The sequence below is a fragment of the Rhinichthys klamathensis genome, unplaced genomic scaffold, assembly GCF_029890125.1.
Source record: "Rhinichthys klamathensis goyatoka isolate OS25496 unplaced genomic scaffold, OSU_Roscu_1.1 h1tg000269l_1, whole genome shotgun sequence".
NCBI lineage: Eukaryota > Metazoa > Chordata > Actinopteri > Cypriniformes > Leuciscidae > Rhinichthys > Rhinichthys klamathensis.
The window spans coordinates 3,079,057-3,099,042 of NW_026606789.1; the positions used below are offsets into that span (position 1 = coordinate 3,079,057).

Consider the following 19,986-nt stretch of genomic DNA (forward strand, 5'->3'; position numbering starts at 1 on the left):
CGATCCATTTTAGAATTCAGTTTAAAATTCTGTTGTTTGTTTTTAAAGCCCTTAACTAAGGGGTTAACTAGTTAAGACTATACCAAAATGCATGTGTAAGCTGTTTTAACTGAAAGCAACTTGCACTGACATATCTTAAAATAGGCTATATCAGTGGCATTATTTTGTCTCAAGATGCACACCAGTAATGTTTTTTTCCTAGGCACATTTATAAAAGCTACTTAAAAGTCCTAAGCCCTGGCTTAAGCCCTGTCTGTGAAAATAGGCCTAAAACTCATAAATTATTTCCTATCGATTCAATTTTAAAGGGTGAGGGACAAAGGTTAGAACAGCATGTCTAATGAACATGAAGGCATGTGCCAGGTATGAAGGTATGTGTCAAGGCCTGTTTACTTGAACAGGGCCAAGATTGTTTTACATTCAGGGCAAATGAAACTGATCCTCCAACTGTCCACTCAACCAATGGTGGACTATGACCTGAGAACGAAATCCTTTACAGATCCATGAAAACAAGAGCAACATGACCCTGCATCCTGAGCCTCTTTACCATTGCTGACACCGATGCTGGTTACAATGATGAGTGTGATTACAGCAAAGCAAAAAAAATGGTCTGTCAATACTGAGTAAAAGGGGGAAAATACATCTTGTTCAAGGTTTCTAAATCCATTGCCAAGTGTAAAATATATATTTGCTACATTAACATGGTTTGGGGCAGTGGTTTTCAACTGGCTTTTCTGATCATGAAAAAAAGACAATACAAAATGCAGATTATAAAATACAACTAATGATATAACTGTGCACTTAGTTTATTTTTTTTATTTACATAGGGAATGAGAAAACTCTTTGCATATCTTTATCATAATCCAATGTTCAATGTATATGACACTCTGACTAATTAATGTATTTTGGTACATATTAGTCCAGTCATTTTATGAAAAAAGGTTGAACAAATTGCAACAGAAGCAAACTCAACTGATTTTGTATCCTCAATATGTCCTGAGTAAGGGGAAAAAAAGCCCAGAAGAATCCCATTAGGGGAAAGTTTCTAAAAAAGACCCAAATATAGCCTATTCATACGCCTATTTATTCTTTTTCTCACGTGAATAGGGTAAAAATTTTAACAGTAACACTTTACAATAAGGTTCATTAGTTAACATTAGTTAACTACATTAGTTAGCATGAACTAATAATGAACTGCACTTATACAGCATTTATTAATCTTTGTTAATGTTATTTTTCAACATTTACGGATACTTTATTAAAATCTTGTTCACATTAGTTAAAGCACTTTGAACTAACATGAACAAACAATGAACAGCTTTATTTTGAAATTAACATTAGCAAAGATTAATAAATGCTGTATAAGTGCAGTTCATTATTAGTTCATGCTAACTAATGTAGCATGAAACCTTGAACAAGATGTATGCAAACAAGGTTAAAATGGTAACACTTTACAATAAGGTTCATTAGTTAATGTATTAACTAACATTAACTAACCATGAGCAATACATTTGTTACTGTATTTGTTAAACTTAGTTAATGTTACTTAATACATTAACTAATTAACCTTATTGTAAAGTGTTACCATTTTAACCTTGTTTGCATCTCATAAAGTATATATATTTTTAGGCATATATTTTTAAGACATTCCCAAAACATTGCTATAGATTTTATATAAATATAAGATATTTATATAAATATATTTTGATACATTTTTGTATTATATATTATATATTCTTATCCATATTATTCATTTATCATTTTTTTCTGTATTAACTCTTTGAATTCAGGTACTCATGTATTAACCTCAGCATATATTCAAGTATTTAGTTCATCATCCATGTTTAGCCAATTTTATTCTATTCCAGTTTATCCACTTTTAATTCACATGCATTTCTAATATTATGTTATTTGTATTAAAAATGAAAAAATAGATCTTTGTTTTACTTTCTGTTATATTGGATGCATTCCAATGACTGAATGTTTCTTAGAATTGACAGTTCAGTGTACGAGAGGTACTTTTCCAGGTATTTGGTATTTGAATGGTATTTGAAAAATGCTTATGCTGTCTTTCTTCTGAAGGTGCCAAAACCACTACAGGTATATCTATTTTGTCTATTTTTGCAGCTGTAACATTTGACCGGGTCAACACCGATGAAGCTGCTACACCAACGTCTGACATAATGGATAGACCACTTGACATTTTGATTTAAACACAGGTATAGGATAATGTAAGTTCTCTAGGCCTACTTGTTCCCTTAGGCACTCTTGTTCTCTTCTCTTTTTTGGCAAAGATGATCATACTCAGATCATACTCATATCCTTTTTTCCGCAAGTATTTTTTCCTACTAAGCAAATGGGGTCCATCAACTGTCTGGTTACCAACATTCTTCAAAATATCTTCCTTTGTGTTCAGCAGAAGAAAGAAATTCATACAGCTTTGAAACAACTTGAGGGAGAGTAAATTATGACAGAATTTTCATTTTGAAGTGAACTATTCCTTTAAGGCCTGTTTACACCAAGTACGATAACTATAACAATAATGATGAAGTAAAAGTTCTAAACATTGTTAAATCGTTCTAAATATAAAAGATGGTGTGGACACTAATATAGTTATTGTTATAGTTATCTTTAGTTATGTGATTTTGTAACGTAAGTTTTCTCTCATTTATTTCATTCAACATTGTACTTAATTATTAAAAGTTTTATTATCATCTGCAACAATTCACTCTACATTTGTAATTAATTTTTTCCTTATTGAAAACAAAAATGAATTTCATCTTCACTTCTTCGTCTGACTGGATCTCACTGCATCATAAATATCAGTATATGGGAAAAATGTATTTTGCATTTACTCAAAATGTATTCTAAAATTAGAAATGTACAAATATACATGAACATTTTGTTTTTTTTAGTAATTGAAAATTTAAAGAAAATATATTTTCAGTCTAACAAACATATTCCTTAATCCATGCAGTTTACAACATCTATTTAGCATGTTCTTTAAATATACTTTGGACAAATAAAAAAAGTGCCATATTTGTTTTGCATAAACTACCATTTTTTATTTATTTATTTTTATTGCGATTTTAGGCATTACAGGGATTTTTCAAGACATATAAATAAGAAAAAAAAAACAATGGGAGGAACACATCACAAGTCAAACTTGCAAGCAAAACATGAAACCTCCATCTGAATCCCTTACTTGTTATCCTTGACTTGGAAGTCTATTACAGAATACATCACAATCGTCAAAGAAGATAAACTACTATTTGATGTCCATTGCAAAATCTTGATTCTGAAACAACGCCATTGAGAACAACTGGTTCAGATTTTGATAAAAGTTAAAGTCAGATTTGGTTATACAGTCTATTCTGTAGAAAATTACCTTCAAAAGAGACATTTATATTTTAGACACACTCTCAGAAAAAAAAGTACAAAAGCTGTCACTGGGGTGGTAGTACCATTTCAAAAGGTACACTTTTGTACCTTTTAAGGTAGGCTACATTTAGTACCTAAAGTGTACATAGGCTACCTAAAAGAAACAAAAGTGTACCTTTTGAAAATGTATGGAAGGGGAGGAGAGAGAGCACTGCCCCCACTCCACTGTCCAGATGTGGAGTTTTAAAGGGCTATGAGCCCATGAACAGATGGCCCTCTATTCTATTGTAGGCAGGCTGGGATTATGTGGTTGCACACGACCATGCCAGGGGGATGCAGAGCTTCACATGTGCTGGGATTTTTGTTATTTTATGTGCTCGGCAGAAGAGTAGTGTATTTCATGATCTTCATCTCAAGATATATGGCAAACAGTCCTTATGTCTACTTGCTGCTGAAATGTATGGGGGGTAGTGGCCTAGTGGGACTACAACCTCTGGAAGGCCTGGTGCGGCCGGAGATTACACTGGATATAGGGTCTGCACGGATTACACCGCTTAGTGCATTTTGTCAGATCTAATGAATTCATGGGATAGCTGTAGCCTACTGAAGTTCAGTAATTAGAGATGCATGAACACGCTGCTTGTCAGCAGAGATATTAAATATAATAACCATATAAGGTACCTTTTAAAAATAAACAAGTATAAATAAAAAATAATATACTACATTGTAAAATTCGGCCATTCTGCCAACTTGTTGAAGTTGAATAGTCCTGCAAAAAACATCTTCACGTGCAACTCTGCCGCCCTCATATGTGGAAAACAGGAACTGCACCAATAGAAACTCATGTAACTACACACATAATATTCGATTCGAATATCTGATATCGCCTGGCGATTTACTATTATATCAAATTTCTCAAGAGCCCATATTTGCGCCTTTGCAGATAAATAACCCAGCGGTAATAATGTATTGTAAGTTCGACCTCCAAACGCTAGATGTCACATGACGGTCATCCTCAATGACGTAAAAATCGCTTTGTTTTGGCACATGACCGGAAGTGTCGCAGGTTTCGGGAAGCGTTTCATGAATTCAGTTTGACATGTTGGAAGTTGAGAGATGAGCGCAGAGGACCCACAACAAATGGTGATTACAGAACAGGGTGAATTCCGCAAGATACTCGGACTAATGCAGGACTAAACTACGGGCTGTGACCGGTCACTCTGACCAGTTGTTGGTCATGTTTTAAAGTTGTCGAGCAGTGCTAAAGGACGAGCGCTCATGCTAACGCTGCCCGTGTCACTGACGTTTAGTCACAGAGAGCTGTGCTGTTTTGTTCGTCACATGCTGTAGTTTGGTTTCGTTTGTGGTTGTCAGCTGCGGCTTATGATGTAAGGATCTTTAAAAATAAAGGAGATAATTTGCTTTCTCTTTAGCCAGCAAGGACAGCTTCGCTTCCGAGGAAAGGACTCTGCTTGGAGGTCTTAAATTTATTTGGACTGAAATGATCATAGACAGCGGTTGACCGAGGAACATGATGTTTCATAACAATGGTAAGTTATTAGTTCACCTAAAACAAATATTCTGTAATTATTTACTCCCCCTCATGAGTTGTTAAGCAAAATGACAGCCTCACTTTCACTTTCATTGCATGGAAAATGATGCAGTGAACGTAACAATTATAATTGCGGCTATCAACCCCCATGGTTATTATTCACATCTCCTGTACAATCAAAATCAGACAAAACAAGCATTATACCTTTAGGGGTTGTAATTGAGATTCTCGGCGGGTCAAAAGTGACTGAACAAAATAAGCATTGCTTTTTTTTTTTTGGTAATGAAATAAATACACTATATTTTGTTTTCAATACAAGTTTAATTTATATTTTAACACCTTTACTTTTCCATGATTCTAGACAATATTCACCTGTAAATTATGCTGCTTTTATGTCTGCATACAATAATACAAATATTAGATGACATATTTTATATAATTTATTTTTAATTATATGGTTTAAGTTAATAAAATAGAAAAGGTAGTTAAATGCACGCAAAGTAGATTGGTGCCACTGCCAACGGGTGTGAGAAATAAAGAAAATGTATGTAACATAGTGTAACCACTAGATGCCTATAAAGACCTTTAGATAAATACATTAAGCTGTGGATTCTCTAGTTGTTTATATGATTATTTTCAGACATAATTACTCGTAATTACAAAAATAATTATGTTTTGGATATATGTTTGGACCTTATCTAAGACTTCACTGCGGCTGATTTGTAGATAGATCCCCATGAAATTCTCTTTATTTTCATATTTTTTGTATCACCCATTATTTCCTATCTCGCTCAATTATGACCGTGAAGATCACAAGTGTGACTTTTTTTAAAAACCATTTAGCCTGTTCTAATAATATCATGTTTTGTGTGTGTGTGTGTGTTTTCATATAGCAAATGCCACAAGAATGGGGCCTTCGAGTATTGTTGTGTAAAAATGTGAGGCCTTTAATTCAAAAAGGGTTTAGGAAAAACTGCTACACATTTGTTGTGAGATCAGATGTCAAGTTTGTGTTTCTTTGACTCCTCAGACTTCAGATGACTGGAGTGAATGCTAACTGTGAAGTTCATTGCCTGCTTGGATTTACTTTAACTGACTAATCCCACCCAGGACATCTTCCCTTCCTATAATGTTGGAGGGACTTGTTGCCTGGGTGCTCAACACATATCTGGGCAAATATGTGACCAACCTTAACACTGACCAGCTCTCCATTGCTCTTCTCAAAGGTATTTGAATTTGTTTTTATTTTTAATCAGAGTTGACTGTCTGTGTTGTGTATCATTTTGTGAGTATGCATTTTTTAATGATCCAGGGGCAGTGGAGCTGGAGAACCTCCCACTAAGAAAAGATGCTCTCCGAGAATTCGATCTGCCCTTTGAGGTCAAAGCAGGTTAGTGTTATTCCAGCATTTGGACTTTAATGTAAACAGTTAAAGGTTCAATAACTAATTTGTTTGTTTTGCTGGCTGATATGATAACAGCCATGGACTTTATACTGCACTTCTTGGTGTGCTCTTATGGAAATACCCTTTTGATTAATTATCAACAAAATAATAGGGACAAAAATAATCAGTTATTCAAAAACAAACAAAATAATCTGATATTAGGGATATCTTTCAAGATAAAGTCCTAAATAGTAGTATTCTGCTGGTCATGTAATCTCAGCATAGCGGCTGCTGTGAGATGGACTAACTGAAATGTTGTATTATTGTCATTTATAGTATAGTTGTCAAAAGTAATGTGTTTCAGTGTAATACTTAGAAATAAATGCACCTTTAAACCTAATGAAACTCATTGGCTGTCTGCATAAACATCAAGGCTAATGTCATTTATTCCATCTGAAGTTTAGCTATTTGCGTCTTGTGGGAATTAAGGAAACCCTTTTACAGCAGTCTGTCAAAACGGGATTATCTTGATATTCTTGTGCAGTGACATGATGGCACTTGCAAAAGTTTTGTGTCAGTAAGATTTTAATACTTTTATTCAGCAAGGATGCATTATATTACTTAAAAGTGACAGCAGAGACATTTTTTATATCACAAAAGATTTCTATTTTAAAGCTTCAGTCTGTAGTTTTTCCTCTTTGTCGCCATCTCTGTTCGAAAACTGCAATTGCAGTTATGCGCGGAATTATCAACTTTACGTGGGTTGTGCCTCGGCACGGCACAGCGCGGATGAACACAATGTTTGAGGAGAATGTGCGGCTGTCAGTCACCGCGCCGGTGTGGATACTGTCATTCAGAATCACAGATTATTCTTTTTGGAAGTATGACAACATAATAATTTTCAACGGAAAATGTAATCTGAACAAGTAAGAAACATCCACTTTTGTTCTGACCAACTAAGGGAAAAAAAGCATTGCAGTAAATCACGCTGATTAAATCTAACGATCGCTTATATCACGTCAAACAGTGCATATTATACTTGTTCTCAAATTGTTAATGTTAACAACATCAGCATTGCGTGACTACATTTAATGTCCTTCCGATATTTATTCTTGATTTCGCATGGGCCTCTTTTTTTCTGTAGCCACTCCGAAGTCTTTTGCATTTTACAACGGGTGAATCTGTTGTCACTGGTGATTGTCGTTTGAACCTTTCTGGATCCGCCATCAAATTGATAAGTTTAATTATATCAAGTGCTGTGAGAAAAGGCTATAAATCTCCACCTCCAATATCCTCACACGCTACTACCTCTTTATGTGTACATATGTGACGTAATGACACAAATGCTCCCGCGGGAATCCACCAGTACCATTGGAATTAAAAACATGATTACAAGCTTACCGCTTTGAATCGAGCTAAGGCAAGCAGATAGTTTTGAACACTGGCTGGTTATGTACTTGCTCAAATTTATTTTGGATAATTTTTAATCCAAAAAAGTGACGGACTGCAGCTTTAAATAAACGCGGTTTTCATCAAAGAATCCTAAAAAAAACTGTATCATGGTTTCTAAAAAAATATTAAGCAGCACAGCCGTTTTCAAAATTGATAATAAGAAATGGTTTGAGAGCAGCATATTAGAATGACTTCTGAAGGATCGTGTGACTGAATACTGGCTGTGGAAAATTCAGCTGTGCCATTACAGGAATTAATTACATTTTAAATAGCACTGGGTATTGGTTTAGATTCACAAGCTTGTGATTCCATTCCGATTCAATTCGATTAATATATATCAGGTACAGTAAATGGCATTTTTTTCTCAACATATCTCTCAACTAATGCTGTAAACTATAGCCTACAGGGAGTCAGAAAATTAACTGATTTGTATAAAATCACTTAAATTACACACAAGGAAGTTTATATTTATATAAACTAATATATCCTAATACTAACTGTATACATAATTATGTTTCTACTCCAATTTTTTTAATTATTTTATATATATACACATTTTAATGGGGGCTGTCATAAAAACTTGACGGATTTATTCAAACATACATTGAATATTGAAGAATAGTAAGAAAATGTATAGTCCATATAAATAAGCGATTGCATGAGATATGATACGGATTTCGGTAAGTTCTACTATGTTTTAACAAACCTTCTGATGTTCAGTCATGTTTATCGTGCTGTAACTAGTAAAGCAGATAAGATGATCAGTTCATGTGTGCTTTGCTTCGCTTGATCTGAGGCGGCAACAGCAATCTGTCACGTCAAATTAAATAGTAACAAAACGGTATTTATTGTTTGAGTTTCATAATAAAACGGGCAGAATTTGATATCTGAGTGGCATCTTTTTAATGATTATAAAGGGAGTGCTCTTTGCATGCTATCAAAGCTATACATAATCCATTGAATAAAAGTTTTTTTTATGCTGCTAGGAGGTCTGATGGCCAATTACATGGTGTAAAATTTCGACATATAAATGCGGGATTCACTCTCGAATTTGCAATTGACATAGTGATAATTAGCATGGGACAAAAATATGGCATGTCAAATATGCTTAATGTAAATGCAGACTAATAGATCAATAGAAAAATATTGGTATCAATATATTTTTGTATATTCCAAGTGTTTGTAAAAGTAATGACTTTAATAATAATTTTAATGGTCTCACTGTACATTGCTGTTGCTTACACATTACATCTGCACTAGATTTTAGATGCTAAGTGATTTGATTCTTAACTGTCCATCTAACAGTAAAACTAAAATGTGAATGTTTTAGTAAACTAGTACAGGTAATTAATTGTCCATCTCACTAATAAAATTAAAATGTATGACTCTGAAAAACGTTGAAGAACCCTGGACTAAAAGATCAATTCTTGGGACTTAAGAATTGATATCTGTTCATAGAAATGATAATTGATTTTTTTTACCCAGCCTTAATTTTAAAGTAAATACAAATAGAAAATGGTTATAATAAATCGTAATACTATTTCACAATATTACTGTTTTTAGCCTTGGTGAGCATCAGAGACTTCTTTCAAAAACATCAAAAATTCTTACCAATCCCAAACTTTTGAATGGTGGTGTATATGTCAAATTTTATATGTAATTTATAAATATTATGTTTTTCAGGCGTCATTGGGAAGATCACTCTCCAGATCCCCTTTTATCGACCACACAGTGACCCATGGGTCATCTCCATGTCCCAGCTGAACCTGATTGTCGGCCCTGCCCCCCCACAGGAATATGATGAGGTGCGAGAAAGGCAAGCTGAGAAAGAGCAGAAGAAACAGCTGCTCAAGGCGCTAGAGGACAAGTGGAAGGTACAGGCTGTTTGAAAATATCAGCAGAATCACCTGTGGTCAAATGTATTTATTTATAAATCTACTTCTATAAAATCACTTGTATGCATTTATGCTCCAAAAATGTTGAACCTTTTACTAATAGAAATGACAGGCTCCAAGCATTCCCATTTGTAAAAAGATTTTAAAGATATATGTTTAATTTAGCCTGTGTCTCTTTTCCTTCTATTAATTAGTTTTATGCTATTATTGTCATTTTTATTAAAAATTAAAAATAATTATTATTTATTTGTTTCACCAGAGTGAATGTGAGCAGAGGGGAGAATCTTATTGGTACTCTGCCACAGCATCTGTTGTGACTCGAATCGTTGAGAATATTGAGGTAATTTTCACTATTATTTCATTTACTTCTTTACTTGCACTCTGTTGCTGTTATAGTTTAATGTCAGAAATTCAATTTTATTCTGCTATTTTCTGCATGTTATTAGTTGAAAATTCAAGGTGTCCACTTACGTTTCGAAGATGATTTCTCCAACCCTGAGAAACCATATGCCTTTGGTGTTTGTATCAAGAATGTATCTGCACAAAACTGCTCCAAAGAACCAGTGAGTTGTCCATATTATTTGATATTTTCATGAAGTGGCTTTATCTTTACATATTGGAACATGAAAGGTAAACTCTTCACATACAGGCACAGAAGCTTATTCGGCAGAAGAATCTGGAAATCAGTGAATTCAGTGTGTACTGGGACACTGAGTGCACCATTCTTGGAGATCTTCCCTCAACAGAAGTACAGGTAGATTTGTGATAATGTCAGGACACTCAATAGCACAATGGCTAGTGCTTCTTGTAAACTCTTTCTCAAACCATTGTCTGTTACAGGAGCTGATGAGTAAATGTATGCAGAACCATGAGCATCAGTATATATTTGAGCCAGTATGTGCCTCTGTGCTGTTGAGGAGAAATGCCTCTAAAGAACCACTACGATCTCGTAATACACCTCGCATCGAGGGCCAAGTGCAGTTGGAACCCCTCTCACTTCGTCTGTCACAGGTAACATTTTTCACGATTTTTAAATCTTCCAAATCTCTTGGACCTTTCCTTTAGGGTGTTTTTTCTCAGCTTATTTGCACTCTAAGCAATCTTGGGCGGTATAATGTGTATACTTGAAAACTTTTTGTGGTTTGATTTATTAGTGCAGTCCACACCAGTTTGAACACCAAAAGTGCTTGCCCTTTCTGAATGACTTTAACTGAACTGGGTTTGGTGAATTTAAAATGTACCATATGTGAAACCACCCTTTGTTGACTTTTACAGTTTAGTTTTTTTTTCTTTTCATGTAAACTAACAATATGATTTAAATTGGCATTTGATTACAGGTTCAGTATCAACAGATCATGGCATTCCTCAAAGAACTGGAGCGGCGAGAAAGGGAGATTCTTTTTCGAAAGTGGAGACCTAAACTTCACATTTCTGGAAAGTAATGAGATTTCTTTTGTCTATGCCTATTAAAAAACAAGCAAAAATATGTTTGAATCCTCTAGATAGGTCATGTTGATTAAAATGTGATAAATCTTTTGTTTAACAATGGTATTGTTTTTCTGGAATAATAACTCTTCTTTTATCGTTGAAGCTGTCGGCAGTGGTGGATGTTTGCAATTAATGCCAACCTGAATGAGATCAGAGAGCAGCGCAGGCAGGGAAGCTGGAACTTTGCTCTGCACAGGGCTCGTGATGCCAAACTCTACACTAGCTTGTATGTCCAGAGGCTTAAGGGAGACACTTTGAGTCCACAGGAGGAGGTAAGATTATGGATTTAAGAGGGTTGAAGGGTATTCACTACAAAGTTAGATTGTCTCAATGTGTCAAAGCTCACTACCTTTGTATGTGTTGCTCTTGAGTTTGGAAAAAAAAAAGTATTCTTTTATAATCTGTGTCTCTCACATCAATAGAGTGAGTTGGAAAGGATTGAAGATGAACAGACACTGGAGGAGCTGCAGATTCTCCGGGAAACTGTTTATGTCTCCTTCCGCAAACATGAGGAAATTGCAGAGGCAAGCTGAGATGACTTACTTTAGTGCCCTAGTTGTGGGCAAAATTAACATGTTAAAGTGAAAAGTCAAGGGTGATATTGTGTTGCCTAATACTGAAAAAACTATATAAAAAAAACGATTTCAATAATTTTCACTGTCTGAACATTTGTTAAATCTAATCCCACTCTAAGTAATCTTGGATTTTAATCATCCCTCATATCCATTTAGAGTCTACGAGAGCCCATAATAAACGAGACCCCAGCCACCTCTCCCTCAGACTCCATACCTAAAAGTGGGAGTTCGGGCATGATCCAGTATCTGCAGTCTTGGTTCCCAGGCTGGGGTGGCTGGTATGGGGGTTCTGAAAGAGGGCCAGATGACCTTTTACCAGGCACTGCCCAGTGGGAAATTCTTGGTGAGTTTTCCAGTTATGCTTACCGGAAAAAGAGGTTTATTATAATGGTTTAATATAATTTTACATTTTATATAGAACATTTCTATACAATTATGCACCGTGTATCAAGACACCTCTCTCGTCCAAAACAGCTGAGACAGATGATCTCTTTGATCCTTTGGAGGATTCACAAACACTGAATACCTTTACAAGAAGGGATCATCTCTTTGCACGACTGGACTTTATCCTTGAGAAAGCAGCTGTCACCCTGTACCATCAAGATAAAATTAAACCTCTTTTGAGTGAGAGTGGGGTCATTCAACTGGAGTTTTCAGGTTTTTTTATAAATATATGCACTTTTTAAAAAATAAAGTCTCAATGGCTTGGATCAATTTTGAATGTTGATTTTGTTTTTTATTTTGCTTTACAGGTGTAAAAATCGGGGTTGAGTCTCTTCCTCGCTCTGAGTCCTCTTTACTCACAGTGAAACTTGGTGGGCTGTTTCTCCGGGATCTCACAACCCAGGGCTCCATCTTTCCTTTCCTTGTTTCACCAAAACCGGTATGATTTTGCCCAAAAGTAACTTGGTGCCCTAGAACTGTTATCTGCATGTAATATAAATATCTGTGACAAAATATAAATGTAATTATAGATTTCATATAACTTTTTTTCATTTAAGGATAAGGTTGTTGTTGCTAGCAGTCAACCTTATGGCCAGACTAATATCACAAAAATAGGCAATCTAGGTGAGTAATCTACATCTACTGTATGAAAACAACTATGTACAATTAAATGTCAATGAAGGCTGAATAAAAACTTCTTATTTTACCTTGTTTTCAGGCTCTGTTGTAGAATCATCAGCACCTCCTGTCTTTGAGATGATTTATGAACGTAATCCAATAAGGAGCAAATTTGAGAGGAGACTGGAGGTCAATACCAGTCCTCTCAATATCATTTATAACCCTCAGGCTATCAAGAAAGTGGCTGAGTTTTTCTACAAAGGAAGGGTCCACACCTCGGGTGTGTATTGAGGATAAGCATCCCTCTTAAATTGGTTTAAATTGCTTTTGTGAAATATCAGATTATTATGGTTTACATTACATTTTCCAGGGTTTGGATATCAGTCTGAGTTAGAGCTTAGAGTGGCTGAAGCAGCCAGGAGGCAATACAACAAGCTGAAGATGCAAACCAAGGCAGAAATCAGACAAACCATTGATCAGCTGCTAGTCGGAGAGTTCATTGTAAGAGAGGACTTTATTTAATAACATTCAGTTAGAGTTTCAGTTAGATATTTTGTTTTAATGATGTTGTGGGTTTTCTTTCACAGGAAAACAGTAAGCACTGGACTATGAAATTGGATATATCTGCCCCTCAAGTCATCTTCCCGGATGATTTTCAGTCTGAAGACCCCATGCTAGTTGTGGTAGACCTTGGCCGTATTCTTCTTACTAATTCCCAAGGTAACTGGTACTGGTCAAATCAAATTTTCTTCTGTAGCCTTTTCACGCATTCTGAATTTATTGCAGTTGATGGCCACTTGTGACAGTTTTATTTCTGCTCCCACAAAAGATCATAAAACAAACCATAAGACTTCTCAGACAGAAGGAGAGAGTGATGAAGAATTTCAGACACCATTAGCAACACCTCCTGGGACTCCACCTCCAGAAGAGGTGGATGTCAAAGGTCAGGAGAGGCCCCATGATATCACCAGCCTTAAGTCATCAGAAGGTGCCCAAATTGTCAGCAGGAACCTGTATGAGAAGTACTCCTTATCTTTCAATGACCTCCAGATAATGGTTGGCCACTATAAAGACAACTGGAAGCATCTACAGGAGAGTGAAGTGGGCCCCACTCATGTGGTGGAGAAATTCAATGTCCTACTGCAGCTAGAGCAAAGACTCCGATACACATCAGACCCTCAGTTCCCAGGGGCTGTTCTCTCAGGAACACTACCAGACCTGAAAGTGCACATCAACCTGGAGAAGATGACTGCCCTAAAAAGCTGCTTGGCTAGACTGGGTAATTCAGGGGCAGATGAAGGTGACAAGAAGGGGGAGAATCTCAGATCCCCTGACCCTATTACACTTCGTCATGAGAAGATCTTCCAAAGGGAAGATAGTGATTGGAAGCTTCAAAGTTCTGATAAAAGTCTTACCAAAAGTGTGATGACACTTGAGCAACATACTCGAGAGATGCTTGTGGAATCTAAACTTCTCCTTGTAGAGTTTAATATCAATTACATGCAACTTGGCATTGAAAGTGGGGGCCGGTATATTTCTGTCCTGAAAGTGTTTGGAACAAATGCACATTTTGTAAAGCGGCCTTATGATGCAATGGTTTCCCTCACAGTTCATGGGCTCTACCTTGTGGACACATTGCAGACCTATGGCTCAGACTTTGATCTTCTTGTTGCATCTCATAAACACCTAAGTTTTGATGTACCTACTGGAAGTCTTCGCGAAAGCCAGCCTACGTCACCTGTCTCACCAGACAGTAAATCGCCAGAACTGCCAGATCTTGCTTTTGACAGGGGATCTCCATGGGGATCTCCTCTGAGAGACCAGGAGGCTCTCATTAAGTTGGAATACCAGTTTGTCAGCTCAGACTGCCCCTCCATGAACTTGGACAGCTCTCTGCAGGTAACCTCCATGCAGGTCAACAACCTGGATATCATACTTAATCCTGAAACCATAGTAGAGCTTCTGAAATTCCTTCAACAGTCTTTCCCCAAAGAAGAAAACTCCCCAACACAACAGCTAGCACCACTGCCTAATGGAGAAGACAACGAGGAGACCTATCAGTCCACTTATGTCCAGAATAAGGAGTTAACTGTTGAAATTCACAGGTTAAACTTGCTGCTTTTGCGAACTGTTACCACCGGGACTGTTCTGGGAGGTGAGAAGAAAGGCTTGAAAATTGCAACGGCCAGTATAAATGGGACAAAAGTCAATGTTTCAATGGGAAGTCGATTGGATGTCAATGGCTCTCTAGGATGCATTCAGCTTGTAGACTTGACTCAGGAAGGTGGCAAAAGTCAGTTTGTGGTCAGTATTGGAAGTGTAGAAGACAGCTCCTCCACAGATGGTGTGGCATTCTTTCCCATTGCTGGCATGGTTCCCTCTGAAGCTTTGAGTTTCTGCTTTATGGAAAAGTCTCAGGGAGAATGTTCCCTTCAACTTCAGATGGCATCTTTACACTATAACCACTCAGCAAAGTTCCTAAAAGAGCTCAGTTTATCAGCAAATGAAGTGGAGGACAACTTCCGGTCTATGCTGAAGACTGCAGCTACAAAGGTCTCCACTGTATTGGCAACGAAAACAGCAGAGTACAGTGGGATGGTGTCTCTCTTTGAGAACCCATACAGAAGATCTAGGAGGCAGAGTCAGTGTAACTGGGCACTTGACCCTTTTGAGGAAGATGATTTTTGTGTCCCTGAAAAGGATCCAGGCTTGGATTCTTTTCTGGTCAAGCTGACTCTAGATGTCAGTATAGAATCCCCAGTTGTGTCTATTCCTAGAAAGCCTGGTCACCCTGAGCTGCTTGTTGGACATTTAGGGAGCATACGAATTCAAAATTTTATTACAGGCCAAGACTCAGAAGGGGAGAAACTGCAGGTTGAAGTGAAGAATATAAGACTCTATTCTGTCAACACAAACTTGGTTTTAAGGAAAGGAGCACGACTTAACAGCAGCTCCACTTCTGGACCCTCACCCTCTCATGGCGACAACATTAATCTGAATGAGCCCCAATTTACGCGGCATGACTTCTTTGAGCATTTGAGCCGAGGAAAAGGTCAGTTTTTAAGTTCTCAAAATGTAGGGAATTTTTGAAGCTTTTTTAATATTCATATTTGGTTATTTCATGGCACATTTCAACGTCTTTGTCTTTTCCTCCTTTTAGCATTTCATATTTTAAAAGATACCACCATCAAGCTCACTGTCGAGAAAGTCCCTGTTGATGAAAACTCACACTTTACCTTTTTGTCATGTGAAGAACCTTACCAGAGCACTGGGCTAATGAGAGTGGAAGGCAGATTTGTTAATGCTGTCCAGGTAAAGCACTATTAAAATGCATAGCATAATTTTATTTATTTATCTTTATTTATCATATATAATTTTTTTCTCAGGTGTGTCTCTGCAAGTCTGTGTATGAGCAGGTCCTTCAAACTCTCGATAATCTCTCCTTCATTGAAGATCAGCGAGTAACACCCAGTCACCCCCCTACACCACCACCTCCTACGCCCTCTTCCACTAAACCGCATCGCTTCCCTGATCTGCAAGGTGGGCTCTTTGCCCGTGACCCTCCTCATGTTGGCTTTCCTTACTCCTCATTGTCATCGTCCTTTTCAGCAACACTTCCGCTGCAAAACGAGAGCCCCCCTCTCCAGCCTCCTTCTTTTACCGAAGTGAAGGCCATCTTTCGGGTCTCTGAGCTGGAAGTGCAGTTGAGCGGAGACCTGAGCCAAGGATCTCAAGGGTTGGTCAGTCTGCGCTTTCAAGACCTGGAGGGAGACTTCACCAAAGATCATCCCCATTCAGTCTCCATCCAACTAGCCCTTCACTCATTGTTAATGGAAGACCTGCTAGAGCCAAACCCTGAATCAAAGTACAAACACCTCATGGTATCCAGAGGGGCTCCAAAGCCCTCCACCTTCAGTCCAAAGGAATACCTGTCACAGTCGTGCCCAATAACGTCCAATGTTCCGTACCCAGAAATGTCACGCTCTCTTCCAGCACAATTTGAAGAGGCACAGAATGTTTTCCAGTTCTATCAGAGGCACCCCAGTACACCATCTGCATCCAGTCGAAAGAGCAAAAAGGCTGCAGAGTGCCCCAGCACCCCTCCTCCATCCCCATCCCGCCAAACTCCGTCTCCACACCCACGGCCAGACTTTGATGACTCTTTGGTACATATAAACGTGCTAATGGTTGATAGGCGGCACCCTGAGTTTAAAACGCGGTATGGCAGCATTGGCCGTAGTGTGGACGTGGACTTCAACTGCCTTGATATCCTCATCACGCTGCAAACCTGGGTCATGATTCTAGACTTCTTTGGCATCGGCTCTACTGCTAATAACCATGCTGTGAAAGTGCCTACCACCACACCTCAGCCTATACCTGAACACTCAGTGGAAAATAGTGACCTCAGCGAGCTTGTAGATTTGTATTCAGAGATTGAGGAAAGGGTCAATACAAAGCTAGATTTAAAGGTACGGTAGAATAATGCAAGAAATTATAATAATTATATAAATTAATAAATGTTTTAAAAAATACATTTATAAAACAAAATATATTTACATAAAAAAAATAATGGGCAGTATAGAGTGAATTAGTGCCCGCCCAGTTTTTCAGTGATGTTGGTTCCGGAAGTATTTTTTCCATTCACAACTGCGCATAGTAAGTCTGCCTTTAAAGATTTATACGTTTTTGTTCAAAAGTTTCCTTTTGGAGAAAATGAATGGAGTTTTTACTTACGGAACCTGACTATTGCACTCTACTGTATCATCTTTAAAAATGACTTTTGTACTTCCTTCACAGGTTCACTCGTTATCACTGGTCCTGAGGAAGAAGACCAATGAGCTTGCTAAAGCTAGTGTCTCTAAACTGTTTACACATATGGAAATGATTGGTGAGTGTATAAGTTTGATGAAATTTGTTAAAATCAGAAAAAAGGATTTTTCAGTAAATTTACATTTGCTAAATGTATGTGTCACTTTCAGATGGAGATCTAGCATTGCAAGGAAGTCTGGGAACTTTGTCACTGAGTGATTTGACACCCCACGGGGATCTATACAGAGAGCGTTTCACAACGCGTGGTGGAGAGGCCCTTGTCTACAACATACACAAGTATTTTCTCACGTTTATATAATTTAATGCATATTGAACCAGGGTTACGCAAGTAACCTAATGTTACACATTTTCACATTTTGTGTGTCTGATTTAGTTTTGACATTGCCTCTATCTCCAGGTATGGAGAACCTGACCCCAGCTTGCAGCGAGAATATGATATGAAGGTATCTCTTCAGATGGCCTCAGTACAGTATGTCCATACCCAGCGCTTCCAGGCCGAGGTGGTGGCCTTTATCCAACACTTTACACAGCTACAGGATGTCCTGGGCAGGCAGAGAGCTGCCGTTGAGGGTCAGGCAGTAAGTGGACCCCTTTAATTCTGTTTGTTTAGTGGTAACCTCTAGACAGAATAAGTTGAAATGTTGAGATAGCTCCCTTAAATATTTATTTTTCCCTTCCTCATGTGTGCTTCTGTACAACCTAGTGTAAATGATGCATACATGCCAGGGAAAACAGACCAGCCAGTGCTGCTCAGATAACCGCTTGCCATTTAAGTGATCAGCTGGCTGCCCTCAATCCTTCCCTGCAGAGACAAGATAGAGTTAAACAAGGAGTTGTCAACACCCATTTCTTTCAAACTGGAGACACTGGTGATGAGGCTGGACACTGAGCTGTCTGTCCTTTCTTAATCCCTTCTTACATACCACTGGATAGAAATCATCAGTTACCCATTAGGACACTATCCTGTCTTGCTCGCAATCTTTTTTCCTTTACACTTTGCATTCACAAAAGCACCAATATTTGCATCTATATACGTATAACATGTTGTAATACCCAGATCTCTAGGTTCAATGAGGTTTCACAGGTTTCGGTGCAAATCTGGGTTTGTTAGATAACATAGCATGTTATCATGCAATCTTGTTCAACTGAACAAAATCTGGAATTTTTTTATTATTATTTTATTTTTTACCAGTTAGTGCTGTGCTAAGATGTTAGCTTGCAAATTAAAAACATGTTTCTTTTGACCATTTTAGCTTTTACAATATGTTATATGCAATTTAAAATAACATAGCTGTCACCTTGCTAAGCATTAGTGTGTTGGTAATATAAAGTGATATTTAATTTCAAAGACATTAATGATCATATTTAATGATTAAAGCTGCAGTCCACTTTTTGGGGTTAAAAATTATCCACAATAAATTTTTGAGCAAGTACATAACCAGCCAGTGTTCAAAACTATCTGCTTGCCTTCACTCGATTCAAAACGGTAAGCTTGTAATAATGTTTTTAATTCCAGTGGTACTGGTGGATTTCCACAGGAAATTCGAGCATGTCTTTGTGTCATTACGTCGCATATGTACACATAAAGAAGGAGTCTCGGCTAGTAGGCTATGTTGCGTGTGAGGATGTTGGAGGTGGAGATTTATAGCCTTTTCTCACAGCACTTGATAGAATTAAACTTATCAATTTGATGGCGGATCCAGAAAGGTTCAAACGACAATCACCAGTGTCAACAGATTCACCCGTTGTAAAATGCAAAAGATTTCGGAGTGGCTACAGAAAAAAAGAGACTGCAACCGGGCCCATGCGAAGACAAGAATAAATATCGGAAGGACATTAAATGTAGTCACGCAAAGCTGATGTTAACATTAACAATTTGAGAACAAAGTATGATATGCACAGTTTAACGTGATATGATAAGCGATCGTTAGATTTAATCAGCGCGATTTACTGCAATGCTTTTTTTCCCTTAGTTGGTCATAGGGCTGTCACTTTTGTGAAAAAATCCTGATCGATTTTTGAGACATAAATGTTCATTGAATCGATTGTAAAATCGATTTTCCATGTCTAAAGACGTTTCCATTTTCAGCGCCAAATATAGGCAAATCCACGGACAACTAACAGGCATTAGGACGAACGTAAAGAGTGCGCTTGAGACGCGCACAAGTCAGCAATATTTCTGATGATTTATTGGCATGAAGTCAAACACAAGTGCAAGATTCTCGAAAAACTATAAGCAGAGTGGACTGCCATAACATCAATGAAAAACATTACTGCAGGCTTCAACATGTCTGTGTTTACGATTAGAAATGTCAAACAAATTTCGCCTACGTAGGCGATTGTAGGCCGAATCTGTATCTGTATGCA

General features: G+C 37.4%; 1 protein-coding gene across 4 annotated transcripts in view; it reads left to right on the forward strand.

Annotated features, from left to right (window-relative positions):
• The first annotated feature begins 4,460 nt into the window (after positions 1 to 4,460).
• vps13d (vacuolar protein sorting 13 homolog D) overlaps positions 4,461 to 19,986 on the forward strand; it is a 45,072-nt gene continuing 29,546 nt past the window's right edge. For 3 of the 4 annotated variants that reach the window (XM_056268095.1, XM_056268098.1, XM_056268097.1), the window contains exons 1-24: positions 4,855 to 4,931; positions 5,964 to 6,159; positions 6,246 to 6,323; positions 9,453 to 9,643; positions 9,924 to 10,004; positions 10,111 to 10,227; positions 10,314 to 10,418; positions 10,505 to 10,675; positions 11,002 to 11,102; positions 11,256 to 11,424; positions 11,575 to 11,676; positions 11,884 to 12,070; positions 12,202 to 12,384; positions 12,480 to 12,610; positions 12,729 to 12,795; positions 12,890 to 13,069; positions 13,160 to 13,290; positions 13,377 to 13,509; positions 13,619 to 15,841; positions 15,950 to 16,101; positions 16,176 to 17,258; positions 17,587 to 17,677; positions 17,769 to 17,895; positions 18,017 to 18,197. In XM_056268095.1, coding sequence (XP_056124070.1) covers positions 6,063 to 6,159; positions 6,246 to 6,323; positions 9,453 to 9,643; positions 9,924 to 10,004; positions 10,111 to 10,227; positions 10,314 to 10,418; positions 10,505 to 10,675; positions 11,002 to 11,102; positions 11,256 to 11,424; positions 11,575 to 11,676; positions 11,884 to 12,070; positions 12,202 to 12,384; positions 12,480 to 12,610; positions 12,729 to 12,795; positions 12,890 to 13,069; positions 13,160 to 13,290; positions 13,377 to 13,509; positions 13,619 to 15,841; positions 15,950 to 16,101; positions 16,176 to 17,258; positions 17,587 to 17,677; positions 17,769 to 17,895; positions 18,017 to 18,197 — 6,081 coding nt within the window. In that variant the 5' untranslated portion in view covers positions 4,855 to 4,931; positions 5,964 to 6,062. Of the gene's footprint in view, positions 4,525 to 4,854; positions 4,932 to 5,963; positions 6,160 to 6,245; positions 6,324 to 9,452; positions 9,644 to 9,923; positions 10,005 to 10,110; positions 10,228 to 10,313; positions 10,419 to 10,504; positions 10,676 to 11,001; positions 11,103 to 11,255; positions 11,425 to 11,574; positions 11,677 to 11,883; positions 12,071 to 12,201; positions 12,385 to 12,479; positions 12,611 to 12,728; positions 12,796 to 12,889; positions 13,070 to 13,159; positions 13,291 to 13,376; positions 13,510 to 13,618; positions 15,842 to 15,949; positions 16,102 to 16,175; positions 17,259 to 17,586; positions 17,678 to 17,768; positions 17,896 to 18,016; positions 18,198 to 19,986 lie in introns of those variants that run through there. The other variant, XM_056268096.1, reaches the window with a different exon arrangement.